We start from the raw sequence: 18,371 nt of genomic DNA, 5'->3' as shown, positions 1-18,371 counted from the left end.
GGGATATTGTCATGTACTTCAGTAGAACCACAGTGTGCGTTTATATTGTGATTTATCAGTTGTTGGGATCCCACCGCTGCACACCCTCCTCTAATGGAACGGGCAGTTTGGGGGACGAATTGTCCCCCAAAGTTGAAACGAATATACACTACTATACTAATAACTACCTTTATCCAAAACATTTCCTAAACTAAAACTAGTCTATAGACGATGCTGGTGCTGGCTAAAATGTCCTCATATTTAAATGTCTATAATTAAAAGTAGAGAAACATATATATACTCAGACTTACACTGCCAGAAAATTAGGACCAAATTATTGCAAGCTTGAAGAATTATGTAATTAATGTAAGGAGCCCACATAATTCAATGAGCTAATTTATGGATAAAACAAACGTCAGCGTTGTACAGATCTATAAAAGTAAATCTACCCACAAATTTTGTCAGGCATCCCCAATGACTATTACCAGGGGCTGATTTCATAGCCTTTCCCCACACGCATTCACACACACACACAGCCTCCTGCCCTAAGTCGAGGACATGCTTCCATCTGCTGATCTTTTGCAACATTGCAATAGGCTCTGCGGCTATTTGGAATAAACACTGGATCAAAACCCCACGCTACGGAAAATAGCCCACGCTGTAATAATTAGCTGCTCATACTTACAAACATTTAAGCCTAGAAAATCTATTTCAAATCAATGTTTATGGATAAATGTGATACAAGGCTACATCTTGGATGAGGAGTCAGAAGCAGAGGCCCTACAATACTTTGTAGTCCCCTCAACAGTAACTCTGACACAATAAACATCCATACCCCCCAAATGTCACTCCCAGGATAATTGTGATAACTCAACCCCCAGGTAAAGAAAGTACTGCTGCTGTGAAGAAATAATTTGGGTGTTAAATTTAACAGACGTTGAAAAGATAATACCAGAAACACATCACTAAAACATTGCTACTCATTTTATTTCTTTTAACTTTCCAAACCTCATTGGTAAAAAACAGCATATTCCATCGCAGTTTAATGAAAACATCAGGAAAAAAATATATAAAAAAGCAATTGTAGATGATTTACAAAATATATACATTAAACTTATGCATATACATACACACAGACATATATACAGCTTTGTACTAAAACATCCATTTTTGCATACAGTGGGGTCCAAAAGCCTGAGTCCACTACCAGAACTGTACATTTTAATGATCAAAACAAATAAAATATTTTTGTAGAATGCTGTAAATTGACAAAATACCTGTCAATTGTTTTTAAGCCATTGTCTAAAATCTGTAAAAGTTAAGCAATAATATACATGACTATTGAAGACAGCAACAAAGTCCTCAATTTAAACTTGAACTTTGGGGACGTAAGAGAGATAACTACACACTGACTAGAGAGAGGTACCACTCTATTGACGTGTATCATCAGTTCAAGCTAACTCTTCATTTCTGATCAAAACAAGGGCTCTGTACAATCACCAAAGTGCACACCAAACAGTTTGAAGTATCATGGAGTGCTGACTTGCATGGCTTTCACTCTGTTGTTACCTGACTTTAACACAATAAACATCTGTGAGAGACAAAAATGGTAACATCTGATGTGCTCTTAAAAGGTGTGCTTGGATAATGTGGATTCTTAAAATGTTTAACCATTAATAATACAATTAATACAAAACAGTAGGCAACATTTCAAGCAATAAAATATATGACTGAACATGGTTATAAATGTTGATAAATGAGTTTCTGGATCTGTACTCAGGCTTTTGGACCCCACTGTAACATCTGCGTGTACATGTATTTGTATATACTTGATGTATATATTGCACCAGCCATCTACATATAACCAAATCAAGAACAGAATACACACTTAGACAACAAAACTCTCCTCACTAGGTAGTCCTCAAAAACTGGCCATGCAAGAGAACCTAAAAGCCTTTTCATATCTAGATGTAAATAACAAAGAATTTGCAAGCAGGGCAGTTAAGGCTGTGTAGGACTTGCTAGCATGGCCAGGTACTGATGAACTATTTTGCCAGAAGCGAAGAAAATAGGAGACCTACTCAAAAACACACAAGCAATAACAGAAATATTGTACTTCTTGAAGGTCATGACATCAGTAGTTCTATATAAAAGCCCCAAAGCACAGAGAAATGATAGGACTGACCAAAGGGTTGCTCTGACCTATGCTATGCTAATGAAAACCATGGTAGCACATGTTAGGATGGACAGGTGTACAGTAAGTTTAAATTTTACTCAGAAAGGGGCCTGATCAAATACTTCAGGAGATAAAGCCTCAAATGTCAAACGGTGAATTTTTGGTTAGCCACTGATCAGACTAAAAGTTGGCATTGATGTTCTTCTAATGTAAAAGGGAAAGCTGGGACTGTGCTGAGCAGGGACTAATTTACAATTTTCATCATTTTTCTAGGTTGAGTGCAATTTTCCAAAAATCAAGATTCCTGCTAAGAGCGTCCCATAATTTCTGCTCGCTGTTCTTAAAGCCCATGCTTATACCAGCATAACATAAAATAAAATAAAATAAAGTAATCACAATCACAATTACAAACACTGTTGCATTGACGGGTCAAATTAGGTTGAAGCAGCACTCGTCAGCTACTTAAGCTCTCAAGGCAAAATTAGAAAACAAAACCGCATTCTAAAGAGGCCAAATCATCTGGGTCCAAAATGCAACTGCAATAGTTACAGAACCGGCAAAAATAAGATTAAATATAAAGTAGAACAGTGGAAGAAAAAATGGCAACATGGCCTAACATTACAATGACAAGATAAAAACTAAAATTACAACTTAAAACCAACCCACAGGTATAAAACGATGATAATACAACCCGGAGTTGTAGCAGTGTTTCCTATGGTGATGTACTGACTTCAAATCAAATTCCTTTTTCATGTTGTGTTTCCATTATCTGTACACGCCGTGGGTCTCTCCATAGCTCTGTTGGTCTATGTGACACCATTCATCCTTCAGGCTTTGCCCTTGCACTCTTCCTCTGCTTTATTCTGCCCCTTTCCGTCACTTAATGTCTGAAGCCATGTTCCATCAGATGATAAAGTTCTGGCTACTGGCTATGCATTGCTTGATTGTCCTTATCCACCTTTTCAATCTGCCTTGTGCTTTTCTCCCTCCGTATATATATATATATATATATATATATATATATAATATATATATATATATATATATATATATATAATATATATATATATAGACATTTTGCTGATTTAAATCCAGCTCTGTGTTACTGCAGTGTTCATCTGAACACACTGCCCACACACAGATTACACAGAGCTGGTTTAAATAAGAAAACTATCCCTTTAATAATAGTAATGAACATCCGCACCATTTTATGCTTCCTCTTGCTTGAACTCCATTGCTCCTCCGTTTCTACTGCTGCCATATCCCACAGGGACACCTGTTCCATTTTTCCCCTCCCCTGACTCAAAGCTCTTCTCTTCCAGCGGCTTGCCAATCCAGGCGCCGTAACCGTGGCTGCTGAGAGCTCGGAAGAACTGCTGCTTGGCTAGCTGGAAGGACATGGCCGACATCTTAGCCTGAGAGTAGGAGGGAAGGCTGAGCAGGTCAATGCGGCCACACCGCTGGCATAGAGAGCGGAACAAACCGAACAGGTTGGACTTGGACACCCTGGACACACTCAGTTTGTTCCTAGAGGGAAGGCAATAGATGGCTGTTTAGTTAGAGTGCTCATTATACACGGAAGAACATCACAGCCTGGCAAGCTGGAATGACATTTCCTCTGATCATGCAGTGTTTCCTACTTAGATTACTTAACTGCTTGCTGCTGCTGTTTTGGGCGATTTAATCAAAGTTCAATTAAGCTTGTGGTTACTTGACAGTTTTTACAGAGTACAACAGAGCACTTTTGATTATTAAAAAGTGCTTGATTGACCTTCAATATTTTTTTCCTGGAATCAAATTCCAGTGTTGTCTCTTCACAATCATATTGTGTTTGCCAATTTTACAACCAGATATGTGTCAAAACTCTGCCGGATGACTGCACGTTCCGCCTGTGCTGCAGTGACACAAAGCTGGTTGAAAATTGGCATAGTAAGCCTTCAAATATTAAGTTGTTAAGGTGCTTTGCAGTTTTGGCCATTTCTTCACACACTTTTAGCAGGCAGGTTTTGCTATAGAGCTCCCCCTGCAGCTTTCCTAGCTTTCTGCTTCTTTTTTGCAGGCTTAGCAATGACTATCATTGCTACCTTGTTAGCCGGTTCCTGAATGGGCGTATGTGTGCAGTGAAGCAATTTGTTACATTGCGAGACCCAACATCACGCGATACTTCGAGACGACCACCATTCAACTCGAAAAAAAAGTCATATAACCATTCCAATGATTTTGAAGCTGTTGAGGTAAATTAAGCTAAAAAAAACTGCATAGTTGCCCTTTATGTGAACAATACAAGACTATAAAAACAATCCTAAACTATTAATAAACAATGTGTGTGTTGCCATGAGCGACAGGATTTGGTTTAGCTGCATACCCATCCAGTTTGCCTTTGGTCCCGTCCAGCACCTCTACACTGTGCTGGTCTGGAAAGCTCCAGTTGACACTGGACTCCTTTGTCTTGCCTGTGTGCCGCGTGGAGTCGTACACACTCACCCTGCCAACCTACAGTCCAACCAGGTGGTGAAGGGGGAGGAAGTCAAGTGGAGAGAAAGCATATTTTGTTAAATCAGGCTAATTTATTCCTATAGTGTGAGTCAACAATTTGAACTGAGTATGTTAAATTAGTTGTGTAATGCATGTGTCAGTGTGAATTAGTGTTGTTCTTGGTGGCCTGTTTTAATTTTAGTTTTGTGTCAAACTGTCATTTTAGTTTTTAGTCACATTCATATTCTTTTTAGTGTAATCAAGTTTCAGTTGACTAAAAGTCTGAGCATTTTAGTCAGAATTATCCATGACTAATTTAGTCAACAAAAATTGATGATATTTTAGTCTATCTTTAAAATTAGAAACATTAACCACTGCCTCATGAGCTTTCTAGAATAGAAAGTAACGCTATGTTTATGTCTTGACTTACCTCAATTTCATTATGGAACGGCTTGAGATGTCTCTTAAGGTTCCAAATGTCGTTTATTCTTTTTGTCCCAAAGACAAACTCCGACTTAATTTTGTTTGTTCTCTAACTCACCGCTGCATCTTCTAAATTAAATAATGCCGCGTCAGGGCTTGAGTAAGTTAAGCCGCCTGCGTCTGCACAGTGTGACCTAATGCAGCCCCTGAAGTGAGACACAGGGAACAGAAATACCGCAAAATAATAATAATAATAATAATAATAATAATAATAATAATAATAATAATAATAATAATGCAACTAAACGAGACAAAATAACGTCTGGTCATGTTTGGTCAACGAAAATGGTTTAAATATTGTAAACCACATTTAGTCTTGTTTTTATTCATCAACAATCCTGCATTGTACATTTAATTATAGTACAATGGTCACAGGACCAGCATTTACGTTGCGTCTTGTCTTCATCACGTAATAAAGGTTTGTTGGCGATATTTAGTTTTGTTGACAAAAACACTAGTTTGACGGCTGCGACGATTAGGAACGGTTGATTCAACCATTTTTACTCATGTGTAAATGAAAGCCAAGAAAGTGTTAAAAACGGGCTAAAACAAAGAACAAGCAGAATTGTGTTCAACTGCCAGCTACTGCATTTCTCAGACATTTTGCCCAACGGTATGAGAATGACCTACCTGCTTTTTGTAAATTGACAGATGAGATAAATTTAAAGACAATGAGCATTGAAAAAAACAGTTGTGCAAGCACAAGTAGGGGTGTTAGCAGCTTAATTGATAACATTATTGAGAATGAGCTCAGTACTCCTGATTAATGTCCACATTTGACATTGCCGCAAACTTGTGCAGTTACCTCTGGGTGATTTAGCATGAAAGGAGGAGGGAGACTTTGGGTGAACGCTTCACCATCTCTGGCCAGCCGGCAGCAAACAGCACGTGTGAGGTGCCCGTGGCTGTACAGATAGCCTGACGGATCAGAACAAGAAAGTCACGTTGTAGTACAGAGATTTGAGACAAGAAGCAATGTAAAAGGTTTAACGTTAATTCTCATGAATATATTCAAAAACAACAGTATGTTTTACCAAGCGTGATGGACTTCAGGTAGACTGGATGGAGGAAATGGGAGAGCAGTGCCCCCTGCAGACCCAACACGTTCCAGCGCAGAATCTTATCGCTGCAACTCATGGTTCGCAGTCTCTCACCGTGCTGGATACCGTCCCAGGTAGGGACAATAGCACTTGACTCCACTGGGATGGTGCCCTCGCCTGGCACAACACAGTCACACAGTCACAGGTCTTGCGTACAGACCAGTAAGTGGACTGTGCACTGATACATAATTGTAAAGACAGATGTGTCCCTCTAATCTCTCACCATTCTCTACTTTGGTGCGGAGCTTGCCCTGCTTAGCATTCTCAAACAGAGGCTGATGGCCCTCGACATCGTCCCCTGACTCACTGCATGACTTGTCAAATAGAGCACCATCCCCACAAGGTGCCGTGCTATGGATAAGAGAGTAACAGGACATAAGGTATTGATATGAAACACACAAACATGACATGCAGCCTAAAAGGAGGAAGACAACACTGATCCAAACATGAAACGCTAATGCATCCGAGTGACGGACTTGACAGGAATAAAAGAGGAGAGCATGGGGGAGGTTGGGAACAAGGAGAAAGAAAACGTCCGACACTCCCACCTGATGTAGAGGTGAAAGGTGATGTCAGATTTGATTTTCAGTTTGTCTTTCTCTGCTTGATCAAATATACTGTCGTCTGTGCCATCATAGTGCTTGAGCAGCTCAATGTACAGAAACCTGAGAAGGAAGTAGACAGTGAGTTAGACTTATAAATAATGTCCTGCAGACTGCGTCTTGGAGAAGAGCAGGGTATTTTCACAATAGGGAGAGAAACATTGATATTGAGCAAGATGTTTTTCTACCGAACAAATCCCCTTCTAGAGATGATTTCAGCGTGGCAATCATTAACTGTGTCCCCTTTAAGGCTCAGTTCCTCCCCTTTAACACAGCGATTTCCTGACAGAAAAAAACAAGACACATTCAATGTCAAAGTATACAAGAATGCAAAGCCTCATGGTTCTGCAGTGACATAGTTCTCTTCCAGATTTCTGATAGTACATGCCTCTGAGCACAGAAATCCATAAAACTTCTTCACATCATGGAGAAATGCCAACGTAACGTATTATGTTGCAACACATTTGCTTATACCTGTGGGCTGTTATTACCAACTCCCTTTGCTTCATAGGATATGCTAAAGTTAATGTATATACCAGTTCCCAGGCTGACAACAGTCCCCAGGCCCTCCCCCCTCCTCATGACGATGGTGGCCAGAATCTTGCGTCCCAGAAGGCTGTGCTGGATACGTGTGGTCAGGGCGTTGAAACGCTGGTGACTCAACATTGCTATCTGGTCATGCAAAGTGCTGCCACTCACTGGAAGCTAGAGAGAAGGATGTATACAGGACAGGCAAAATAGAAAAGGCAATGAGGATTATGTAATATTCTAACTGTGCAATCCAATGATACATCTCAGACAAAATACTATAGTACATTATTATGGCTTTCCAAACATATCTAAGGCTCCCAGAGAATATAAGAAAACATGTGTGGCTAGATAATGTGCATTGTTTGTATGAAAATGCAAATTTAACTCTACCTATAGCTGCTAGAAAGCTAAAGCCTTTCAGTGAAGAAAATTGATTCAGTTACTGTGAAGCAACAAATGTGGAGTTATAGACTCCAGTTTACTTTAATTGGTTAGGTTTTAACTGAGGTTACATGTTATATACTGCACGTGTGCCTATGATGTTAATTAGTGAATCAGATTAAGTTAGGTGATGTGATTAGTCAATTATATGCAAGTGTGAACTGTAATTCCATTATGTCCTGCCTTATTCCCATGTTGAGTCAGAGAAGGCTCATGTTTCATGGCAGAAAATGTGAACCATTGAAAAGTCAGTACCTCAGCTGGGATAAGCTCCCCAGTGCGGGCTGCCCTCTCAGCCTCTCCAATCAGAACCCGTAGAGCAGCATCTGCTGCTTCCTGTTTTCCCTGCTTCTTGTTGGATGCACACACTGGCGGGAACCAGCGTCCGCCCAACTTGGCCTGGTAGGTGAACCTGAGCAGGGACAAAGAGGAATCAGAGAAGGATTTGACAGGGTTTTCTCACTCACTTTAAGAACAAAAGGATCCCATGGCGGGAGAAAGAAATATTTATGCAAGCATTTTCTTTAGCATGTCAATTGTTGCTAGAGATACATTATTCAAAAGGGCCTGTATTAATGTTCCAAAAGTTTTAATTATTATAAAAAAAAAATTCTCAGGTACAATAAGAACATATTTTTCCAAGCTGGAAATCTGGCGGTAAAAATTTTTTGTTTTTTCAAGGTTAATTTTAAAGGGGGTTGTTTTGTTTTTGTTTGCTTTAAGCTTTAACACTACTTAGGCTCGTGGGTGGCCCAGATGGCCCACCATCGATTTCCGCTAAAAGCCCCGACTTAGGTATTCCAAAACCCGACCAGCGTTTTTGTTCGTGGTTAAAAAGGTCCCCAAACCCCTCCCTTGTTGTTTTCGAAATCACTCGCAAGGGGGAAGAGAGGGACAATCCCAAAACCCCCATCACTTCAGGAGGCCCAGGGGAAAAGGGGGCGGGGAAAAAGGAAAAGGGGGAAAAGATAAGAAAGAATTTGGAACGATATTACCAAAGAAAAAAAACGTACTTTTGGAACAAAAAATTTTATTTCGCAGTAATCTGTTTTTTTTCCCAAGTCTTTCCCACTCTTTTGGGAATGAAAAGCCCCCTCTATCCTCCCCAATGAAAACCCTCAATTTTTTTCTTTGCTATCACACCTCCCTTTTTAAAGCTCTCCCCCGCAGCCTAGTTTTTGACGGCTCCTCGCTCCCAAGGGCGGCTCCCCTTTTTGTTTTGGGCTGGGCCTCGAAAACAGGTTCTCCGCCCTTCCCCCCTTAAAAACCTAACAATGCAAAAGGTTAAAAAAGAAAAGAGGAAGAAAGAGATGGGGTACATTTGGGGTGGTCAATTTGCCTGACTTTAACTTTAAATGAAAGAGCAACAGAGTGAAAAATAGGTGTATTGGAACCAAGATGGAAGAAAGGACCAAAAAACCCTTTTTTTATTTTTTTACAGAGGGTTCCCAAAGGAATGATCAGAAAAGAAAGAGGGGAAAAATAGGAATAGCAGAGATTTACTGGGTTTTTGCCCTGGATAGTCCAAAACAGACGAACAAATAGCTGACAACCTCCCGGGGAGGATTGCAGTGTGGTGCCCAATTGGGGGGGTAAGAGGGGGGTTCTAAGGACCATCCCTTTTGGGTCGCGGGGGGCCCTCCCTCCCAGGATGATAATTTAATGGGTTTACGCTGGCTGGCTGTACTCCATGGGACAGACCCCCGGATTCTTTCCCCGGGGCAGAGACGGACAGTGCTGGCGAGTCCCCCCACGTCCCCACCCCTTTCCCACACAGTCCCAAAAATTCCCCCCCTGCCTTCAGTGAGCCGGGTGGACAGAAAGGGAAATAAAATTTTTTAAATTAAAGGGATTTTTTTTGGTGAGTAAGTATATAAAATGTGAAAAAAAATATTTCTCAAAATGTACAAAGCAAAATGTTGACCTCCACAACCTATAACTTGACTGATATATACTAACTTTGCTGATTACTGATGCATTAAATGTAGTGTTTTCATGCTGTCATGTTAAGTGCCTAACCCATGTCAGGTGTTTAAAACAAAATTTGGCAATTTTGTCTTTAGATGGCTGCTGGGCACTTATTTCCAAACATTAATACAAAAACTTACACTGTTGTCTGGGAGTAGATCCATCACTTGGTCCACACTGGCAGTATTACCCTCGTTCCCTGTGCTCGACCGTCCCTGCATTTCTGCAATGAGAATGCGTAGGGTGGCTGCAGCAGCATCTTTTTTTGCAACCTTCTTACTAGAAGCTTCTGCGACAGGAAACAGCCTCCCGTTGAGCATTACCTGCATACGAAATCTGACAAAATGAGAGAAAATATACAGATGAGACACGGTGATCTGTCAATAGAACCCTAAACTATTGTGTTGCATAACAAGCAATGCAACTTGCATTTTTAAGTAGCAGCATATTGTGTCTTCATTAAGAATTGAAAGGTTTGTTACCTTTGTTACTCTTAATGCCGACAACGTGGTATTCTGTAGACTTTGTAAAAGAATCCCTAAGTCAGGATAACCGCAGCAGAAAAAAAACGTAAATTCTGCTCACCTATGCCTCTCCAGCAGCTCACGCGTATTCAGTATGTCCTGTATGAGTGTTGTTTCAGATATCTCACGAGTTCTTTATAACATCAGTTGTAACGGCGCACATATTAAAAAGTTGTCAGGTTTAAATCAGGCTCATATATCCTTTAGAAAGGAGAGAAAAATTGCACTTTTTTTTTTTACAGTTATTTTATTTTTAAGTTTTATTTGTGTTGTTCATTTGTGTCCTCTGAAAGTGACTTGAAATATAAAATTTGTTACATCTGATTTCATGTGTTGCTAAATTAGCACTTTTTTACTGTAAGATCAAAGGAAGAAGAGCTTGGATGTCAAACAAGAGCTTATTTATTATAGACTGTTAAAAAAAAAGCGTAAGGGCTACTCTTTTTGCACTTGCTCTGTTTACTTTAAGTTTTAATTTTGTTTCCTCCTGAAAGTAACTTTATTTTGTTGTTGGATTGATAGCTTACATCTGGCTTCAGGTTGCACTACAAATTAATTTTACTTGAACAGTGCAGTGTTAAACTAAATAATCGATTGGAGATTTGAACCTTATTGAAATTTGTTTTGTGTAAATTGTTAATAATTCAGCAATGGGAAAATAATCGCTAACTGAAAAAGGGATTGTTACATTAGTCAACTGATCGGAAAAAAGAATTGCTAGATTAATTGTTCAAAAATGTAATTGTTTGGGACAGCCCTACTTTAATGTGGATAGGTCAATACCTGATCTACTTTGTAAGGTAAGTATTGGCCCTGGAACATACCTAGCTTGGTTTCAACAGAATGAATACACAGACAATGATCACAGACTAATTTACCCCATAAAACTTTACAGTGACAAATTTAAGATTATGTGACGAACCTTGGGTCATGAGAGGGTCCAGACTGGTCGAGGAGCAGGAACTCACAGTTTTGGCCCAGATACTGGGCATACTCCATGAGGCCGCTGACGGGGTTCTTTAGCCTCACCTCCTGTAATTTGGCCCACAGGTTCTGGGGAGGTGGAGCAGCCAACGACACAGCTATAGTTCCCACAGAGTTCGCCTTCTCTGATGCCAGTTTCCCAGCATCTGTCTCTTTGCGAATGGCGTTGAGGAATTCTGGGATATCGTCAGTAGCCCACTGTCCTTCGTTGGTCTCTTCATCTTTGCATGAGGTAAGGAAGGTGGGCAGGAGGGAGGATTGGGACTTAAAGGGAAAAGCGGGTAAAGGGTTAATAAAATCAGGGTAGTACTCCAAGGCGGGTAATCTTATCTGAATACATCAAGTAAAAAGACACTTCACATCTTCCAGGTACAATGCAGCTTTTTTCTCTCAAAGGAGTCGTTTGACAATTTGCATGCAGACCCTCACACGTCTGACATGTAAACATAAGGCCGGTCCTGTTCACTTAGCTTAGCATAAAGACTGAACACTGCAAGTAAGTGTATTTCCCAAAAAGTCAAACAATTTCTATTATCTTTGTAGAGGCTGTGCTGTATTATTCTGTGGGAAATATTTTGATAACATAGAAATTGTTGGCAGCAATTAAAAGTTGAATTCTATGTCAATAGACTCCGTTTTGATGTTTTGAAACATAATTCACATTGTTTTCAATGTAATCACCTTAATACCAATAAGAAAGTAAACTTTATTTATATAGAACCTTTCACAGAAAAGAGGGGTCACGAAGTGCTTTACAGTAAAACAAATAAAAATAACAGATAAAATACTAGACCATATGGCTAATTAAATGCTTGTCTAAAAAGATGTGTCTTTAGGTGCTTTTTAAAAGTTTCCACAGAATCCAAAGCTTTCAAAGCTAAAAAGGAGAGAGTTCTAGTGCCTTGGAGCCACCATAGAAAAGGCATGATCACCTCTAGTTTTAAAACATGTTCTGGGAACAGTTAAAAGGTCTTGGCCTAAAGACCTCAGAGAGCAACCAGAAATGTGTGCGTGTAATAGATCCTGGTTATAACAGGATGGATTTATTAAATAAATACAAAAAGCACAGAAATTGTACCAACCGCTTCACTATGACTTTGCTCTGGCATCCAACCCTCTGGGAGTGGCAGTGGCTCAAGGCCTGGTATTGGTGGTATTGGAGGTGATGGCAGAAAGACAGACCCTCCTCCCTTCTCATCTCTGGGTTCCTCCTTTATCCAATTCCCCTCAACACGGTTGCTCTTTGCGGCTTTAATGCTCCTTTCCATCCTCTCTCTGCGGTGGGTGGAGAGTTCCCAGGTGGGGGGGTTAACTGCACTATTCTTAACTACTTCACCTTGCTTCTCCAGCGAGTAGAGGGTGGGATTAACCTGCTTTGCACTCCTAAGACCCAGATTCTTGGCTATTACAAGAGACGTTGCCATCCCCGATGCCAGGAGGTACTGCAGAACTAGCTCCTTTTGTTCCGCCATTGTGGGAAGTGCAAGTTCTGGATCAGGGGAGCTGGTAGTGCTGGGATGTCGCGGCTCCTGGTGCTGACCTTTTGCTGGTGATTGGGATTCTTCAGAGTCAGATGACTCTGAAGAGGAGCAGTAAGATGAACTGGATTCTGTGTCAGAGTCCTCTTCTTTGCCTTGTCCCCTGCTTTCTGCTGTTTCTGTTTTTAGCTCAACCTTGGCTTCAGGAACTGGAGGGTGTCCTGAGCTGACACACAGATGGGAAGGTGAAATTTTTACTTTAGAGTTTTGATCTTCCTCGCCTCCGAGAGGTTCTCTGTAAAGACTCCACTCGGGAGGGTGGAGTCCTTGCTTGGAGGCTTTCTGGGAGCGCTCCAAAGAGTAGAGAGCCTTGTTGACTATTGTTTTGGGCAGACGCAGTTTTTTGGCTAAGAATTTTGCAGAGATACTCTCACTTGGTTTCAAAGCAGCCAAAGCCTTGTGAACCTGGTCCTGGATGTCAGAAGTGAAAGTGATGTTACCTTTAGTAAAGCTTGAATTTGCAGAGCTGCTGGATGCAGAATGCCTGCCAAACCTTTCTCCTACTCTGTTGGGCCTGTTTTGATGAAGGGATAAACTCCGGAATTTGTCACACACAGAGTCTGTGTGCACGCGCCATTGTCTGTTGGAGCTGTGGTTTGTACCTTGTAACTGGTTGTGATTTAGGTGTCGAGGACCTGGCGTGCCTTGTGTGGCTCCTGGGTATACAAAACTCTGATCTTGACTATGACCCCCTCTACCCCTTGGGCTGCTGTCAGGGTATGGATATCTACTGTACCCTGACTGGGGCTGGGATGAGGAACTAGCCTGCCTGTCGGGTACCACTCCCACTCCACGTAAACTGGCTAAGAACTGTGGTGCCTCAGAGCGATGTCCTCTCAGGAACTCGACCTGTTGGTACTGAAAGGAATTAGGACCAGGATAAGGACCGTGATTCTGATTATGCAAACCGTAAAGGGCCTCTGGTTTAGAAGCCACTTTATTTTGCTTTGGTATGGGTGGAGCAGAGGGGGTGATAGAATGAGCTGGGGGGAGCTGTATGGGCACTACAGGACGACCAGGGCTGTTGTAGTAACTTGCATATGGGCTCTGCTGTGGGCCAGCTCTAGGGTAGAGTGAGGCGGGGCGAGGTCTGTAGTAATTCTCTTTGGCCTGGAAATCGGGTGGCGGATGTCTGTGGTAGTGTTCTTTGTAAGGCCCTCCTCTACCTCTGCTCATAGCGCAGGGGTTGAGCCTAAAGGGGGCCGGTGAAGCTGGTTGTGCAGCTTCTGTACAAGTGTACGTCCTCTTGCACAAACAGCAGACCCTGATGGAAAGTCAGGGCACAGCAATTGCAGCAGAGGACCTAAAATAAATAAACAAACAAAGGACAGTGTCAGGAGAATATTAATAAGGAAAAATAAATGAGTAAGATAATCAAATGGTGTAAAAATGAGCAACAGCATGGACGGCAAGATAAACTGTTGTTACAGCCAATAACACAAGTTTGGACCCTGCTGTTAAAACTCCAATCTTCTCAAGTGTCCTTGTTTAAGTCAATGAAACTATACCAGCTTTGGGGATGTGACCCTAAACTTTTGCCTTCTTTAAATTTAGTACACCATATACTGTGGACAATGAAATAGCTTGACATTATGGAAAAAAATAAAAATATTTTGTGAAGAGGATGAACTCTAATGTACACCAACAGTGTCAACATTGCTATGTATATCTTCAGATTTTACCCTAGCCAGTCTACAAGGATACTGCAGGGTGACATACTGTCTCTCGCAGTCACACTGAAACTTAATCCCAAGGTAAAAGGATGGTGATTAATAATTCAGACCTTCTTATGACTATTCTGTTTTATTTCTGGCCTTACAAATTATTGCTGGATCTGGATCCATGGCAGAGAGGAAAAGTGAGACACTGATGCATACAAAAAGGACAGTTCCAAGGACACAAGAACATAAAGGGCTGCCTGTCAGGGACAAGCTGTGGACAGAAAATCATGCAGTTGCTCACTGACAGTCTTGACTACAAGAAGGGTTTTGCAGAGCTAAGTTTATTCCTCTCTCCAAAAACAAAACAAAACACATGAAACATTCAAACTGAACTGCATAATCAAGAATTAATTTATACTTTTATGGTACAACAAACATTGATTCAGCCTCAAGTGTCATACCTGACAACACTCAATAATGTCTATATCAGTGAGACTGACAACACAGAGACACCCAATACTGAGTCAGGTTTCATCCCTTCTGGCCCAGTCAGCACCACTGGCCTGTCACATTGAGATGAGCAGGCCCAAACACCTCCACATTAATAGAGAACACCATAGTGTTGGTTCATCACAGTAATAGGAGCCGACAGGACCGTCGGCCCAGGGGCCACACAGGGCTGGAGCTGACTCATCCTGACCTCCATGCAAGGCAACAGTTGACAGCCAAAATAACGCCTCTGGTTTTCAGCGCCAACTGTCATTATGCTACTCTCTGATTTGAACCTGGGAAGAAAATATAATTTCCCCATTGGGGATCAATAAAAAGAATACATTAAATTAATATATTAAGCATTGGCAAGACAACTGATTAATCAACTATTTTGCACACTTCATGCTGTTATATCAAGAGACGGCTAAATGCCACCAATGTCACCAGTCTGAAGTTCAAGTGACCCTGTTCCATCACTGAGACCTGTGTCCATTGTCAACCGAGCAGTGCTGAAAACTCGGCTTACATAATTTCACGTGCATGCAACAAACTACATTTACTGGTACCCCAAGGCCCAGTGCGCCCACAAAGTGTTGTTGATCTCACCTACAGTACCTGAAATGAAAGTGGCTGAGGTGAATAAGGTGGGAGTTTTTAACGTCGCTAACGTTACTCCAGTGGCCTCCCAAAGATCAGATGGCTTAAACAGAAACTTAACAAAGAATAACAACGTTCAATACACAAATCATAGAGTAAACCCCTAACGTAAGCACGGAACCGGTTGTAGATTAGAAATAGTTAGAGCTGTAGTAGCAATAAATGCTCTCCAAGGCGCACGGTCTTCAGCTTTGGATGAGCTATGTCCTTTCTCTAGCTTCCACAATGAAAACAACAGTGATGGCGCTGCTTATAAATGCTGTATGCAGTGCTATAAAAACTCGTTGCTAGCTATTGCACCACGAAAGTTGAGAGAAAATCCACCTCGTGTATATAAAAAGAAACAGAGGCCGTCAGACACGAATTAAGTTTCGATTTCCTTTCTGACGAGGAGTTAGGTTTCTATTGTTAGTCACGTGACGGGCAGATGGAAACGAAAACAGAGTGTAGCACAGACATGGGATCATCAGAAGTGTCTATAAAGTATAACAAAATAAGAAAAAGCTATAATGTGACTGTTTGCTCTTGCTTAAAGAGGTCGCTCTTCGGTACCCCTCAAAAACAATCAACGTCCCTGTGTAACTGTGTAACTACAAGGACATCCTCTCTTGAATGCAAGCTGTGTGCTCAGATCAGATTCGCACATTTAAGTGAAATGGGAAGAGAGAATAGATGGAGAATGATAGTAATGTAATACACTACTTTTGGGAGATACAAATATCGCAGCAACACGTTGAGATCTTGTTTCAGGATTGTGAAATGATGAAACAAATCAACGTAGAGTACTATAAGGTAAAGGTCACTATCAAAAACAAGAGTAGCACGGAGACTTCTTGTGCCAACAACAACATAGCCCCCTTTCACCGACATTGATGTATACAGTGTACACTCATTAAAATGCAGTTTAACCTAGAAGACAGTGCATCGGGGAAAAGTGCACTCATCCAAAGATATGACAACATCCAAGTCAAACTTCACTATCGGTTTAAGTGATTTCACAACATTTATTTCAGTAAATGCGCTAATTCGTTGAAAATTATTAGCATGTATCATTATTAATAGGCCAATTTAATTGTGTTAAATAAAACAACAACAAATGCACCTAGCTAGCTGTATTACACATTATACTGGATACATGTTGATAGCAAATGCTGCTAACATTATTTAGCCATGTAGCGTTAGGATACAGAGAAACAGTCTACACACAGTTTCCCATTTGGGTATATCATCAATTGTCTTTTGCTTGTCGCATCCTTTGAATGAACATAAAGCTAACGTTATAACTCCAACGGCTAGCTAGCTACAGGTTAGACGAGCTAATTAAATGTAATTAAAACCACCGAGACACCTGTGCTCAGACACAACTGAATGTGTTACGTTAAAGCCATATTCAAGGCGTTAGCAGGTAACAGCAGCCCAGTGGACACCGTTCCTCCTGCAGCTAACGTTAGCCTGTTAGCTTATCACGGGCAGCAGCACCCTATACCGCACTGGCACTGCACCATTTCCGACTGTCGCCTGCAGCACAGCTAGGTCTGATAATGCGAGACTACAGCACAGTCAATACATTGCTAACGCGAAACATCCAAACTACACTTAACCCAAGCCATACAACTGATTTAATGAACCCAAATGGCTTTAGTCGATTACCTGAATTCGTGTATCACCTCAGTGGGCTCTTGTTGATGTGCAATATTTTAATGCGGTGATACAAACAATCAAAGAAATGGTGCGCGAATAAGTGACGTGTTTCGCTTGCGACTCACATGGCTTGCAACCTACACGTCGCATGTTGATGACGCAGCCACATCGGCAAGGTACGAATATTTTCCAGATGTGTCCTCCTCATGCTTCAATATTGTCGTGTCCTACTCCGATTTTAACGTTCACAGTGATACTGCCGCAGTGTGTTGGAACCAAAATCACATATGTCGCTTGAGCGGGTCGCTACTTAAATTCAAATTTGCTTCTTTGGCTTGACAATATATTTTGCCAAAGCAGGTTGTAGGACATTCAAGGTTAACATGTTATGCTTTGGTCCATTGCAATGGAATTTATATATGATATATAATTATTTTGTTTACAATTTTAAATATTGAATTAGGTTTTAGTCATTTTTATTTGTAACACCTTTCAAAAACAAACAGTGTATCATAAGAAGTAGTAAAGATAAACACATCAAACAGCAACAACATGAATAAAGCACATTTAAAGTATGAATAACTAAATAAATAGGGCCTACAAATTATGACGAAAAGGCCAAACTCCTGTATCCAAACAGCCTTAACAGTTTTTAAACAAAACTTAAAAATATTAACAGTATCAGCATTTTAGAGTAATATAAACTCGGTCCTTTGTCCCCTTTAGACTTGGAGTTTATTTGAGGGTTATCATTTGTCTCTGGGTAACCAGGTGTGTCTTTATCCACTTTTCTCAATAGTTGTGCTTGTCACTTAGTCTGTATTTTTTTTTTTTAATTTCTGTATTTGCTTTTTTGTCTGTTTGTTGCCTTTTGGTTATCAGTAAACATTTAACTTCCCTTTATGTTCTTTTTAAGGAATTTTTGTGTGTCTTTCAAAAAATTTTCAGTCTAGTTAGATGTAGTAATATTATATATATATATATTATATATATATTTTATATATATAAGATAGATGGTAGATATTTGTTGATCCCAATAAATGGGAATTACAGTGCACAGAATATATACTGTACTGAACTACTAGGATACAATAACACACATAAATAACATGAAATGAA

At 40.6% G+C, this 18,371-nt stretch overlaps 1 protein-coding gene across 1 annotated transcript; it reads right to left on the bottom strand.

The window, feature by feature from the left end:
• Positions 1–942: 942 nt before the first annotated feature.
• On the bottom strand, positions 943–17,396 carry adar (adenosine deaminase RNA specific). Its single transcript, XM_032517967.1, is given in 16 exon segments — positions 943–3,682; positions 4,521–4,648; positions 5,919–6,031; positions 6,148–6,330; positions 6,437–6,564; positions 6,762–6,878; positions 7,004–7,097; positions 7,352–7,520; positions 8,043–8,199; positions 8,523–8,535; positions 8,538–8,702; positions 9,402–9,602; positions 9,895–10,091; positions 11,202–11,527; positions 12,346–14,104; positions 17,262–17,396. Coding segments are annotated over 15 exon segments (3,942 nt in total). The 5' UTR covers positions 13,978–14,104; positions 17,262–17,396; the 3' UTR covers positions 943–3,363.
• Between the last annotated feature and the right edge of the window lie 975 nt (positions 17,397–18,371).

Source organism: Etheostoma spectabile, chromosome 6 (genome assembly GCF_008692095.1).
Source record: "Etheostoma spectabile isolate EspeVRDwgs_2016 chromosome 6, UIUC_Espe_1.0, whole genome shotgun sequence".
NCBI lineage: Eukaryota > Metazoa > Chordata > Actinopteri > Perciformes > Percidae > Etheostoma > Etheostoma spectabile.
Note: the sequence above shows the minus strand (reverse complement) of the source record. Positions and strands in the feature narration are given on the sequence as shown.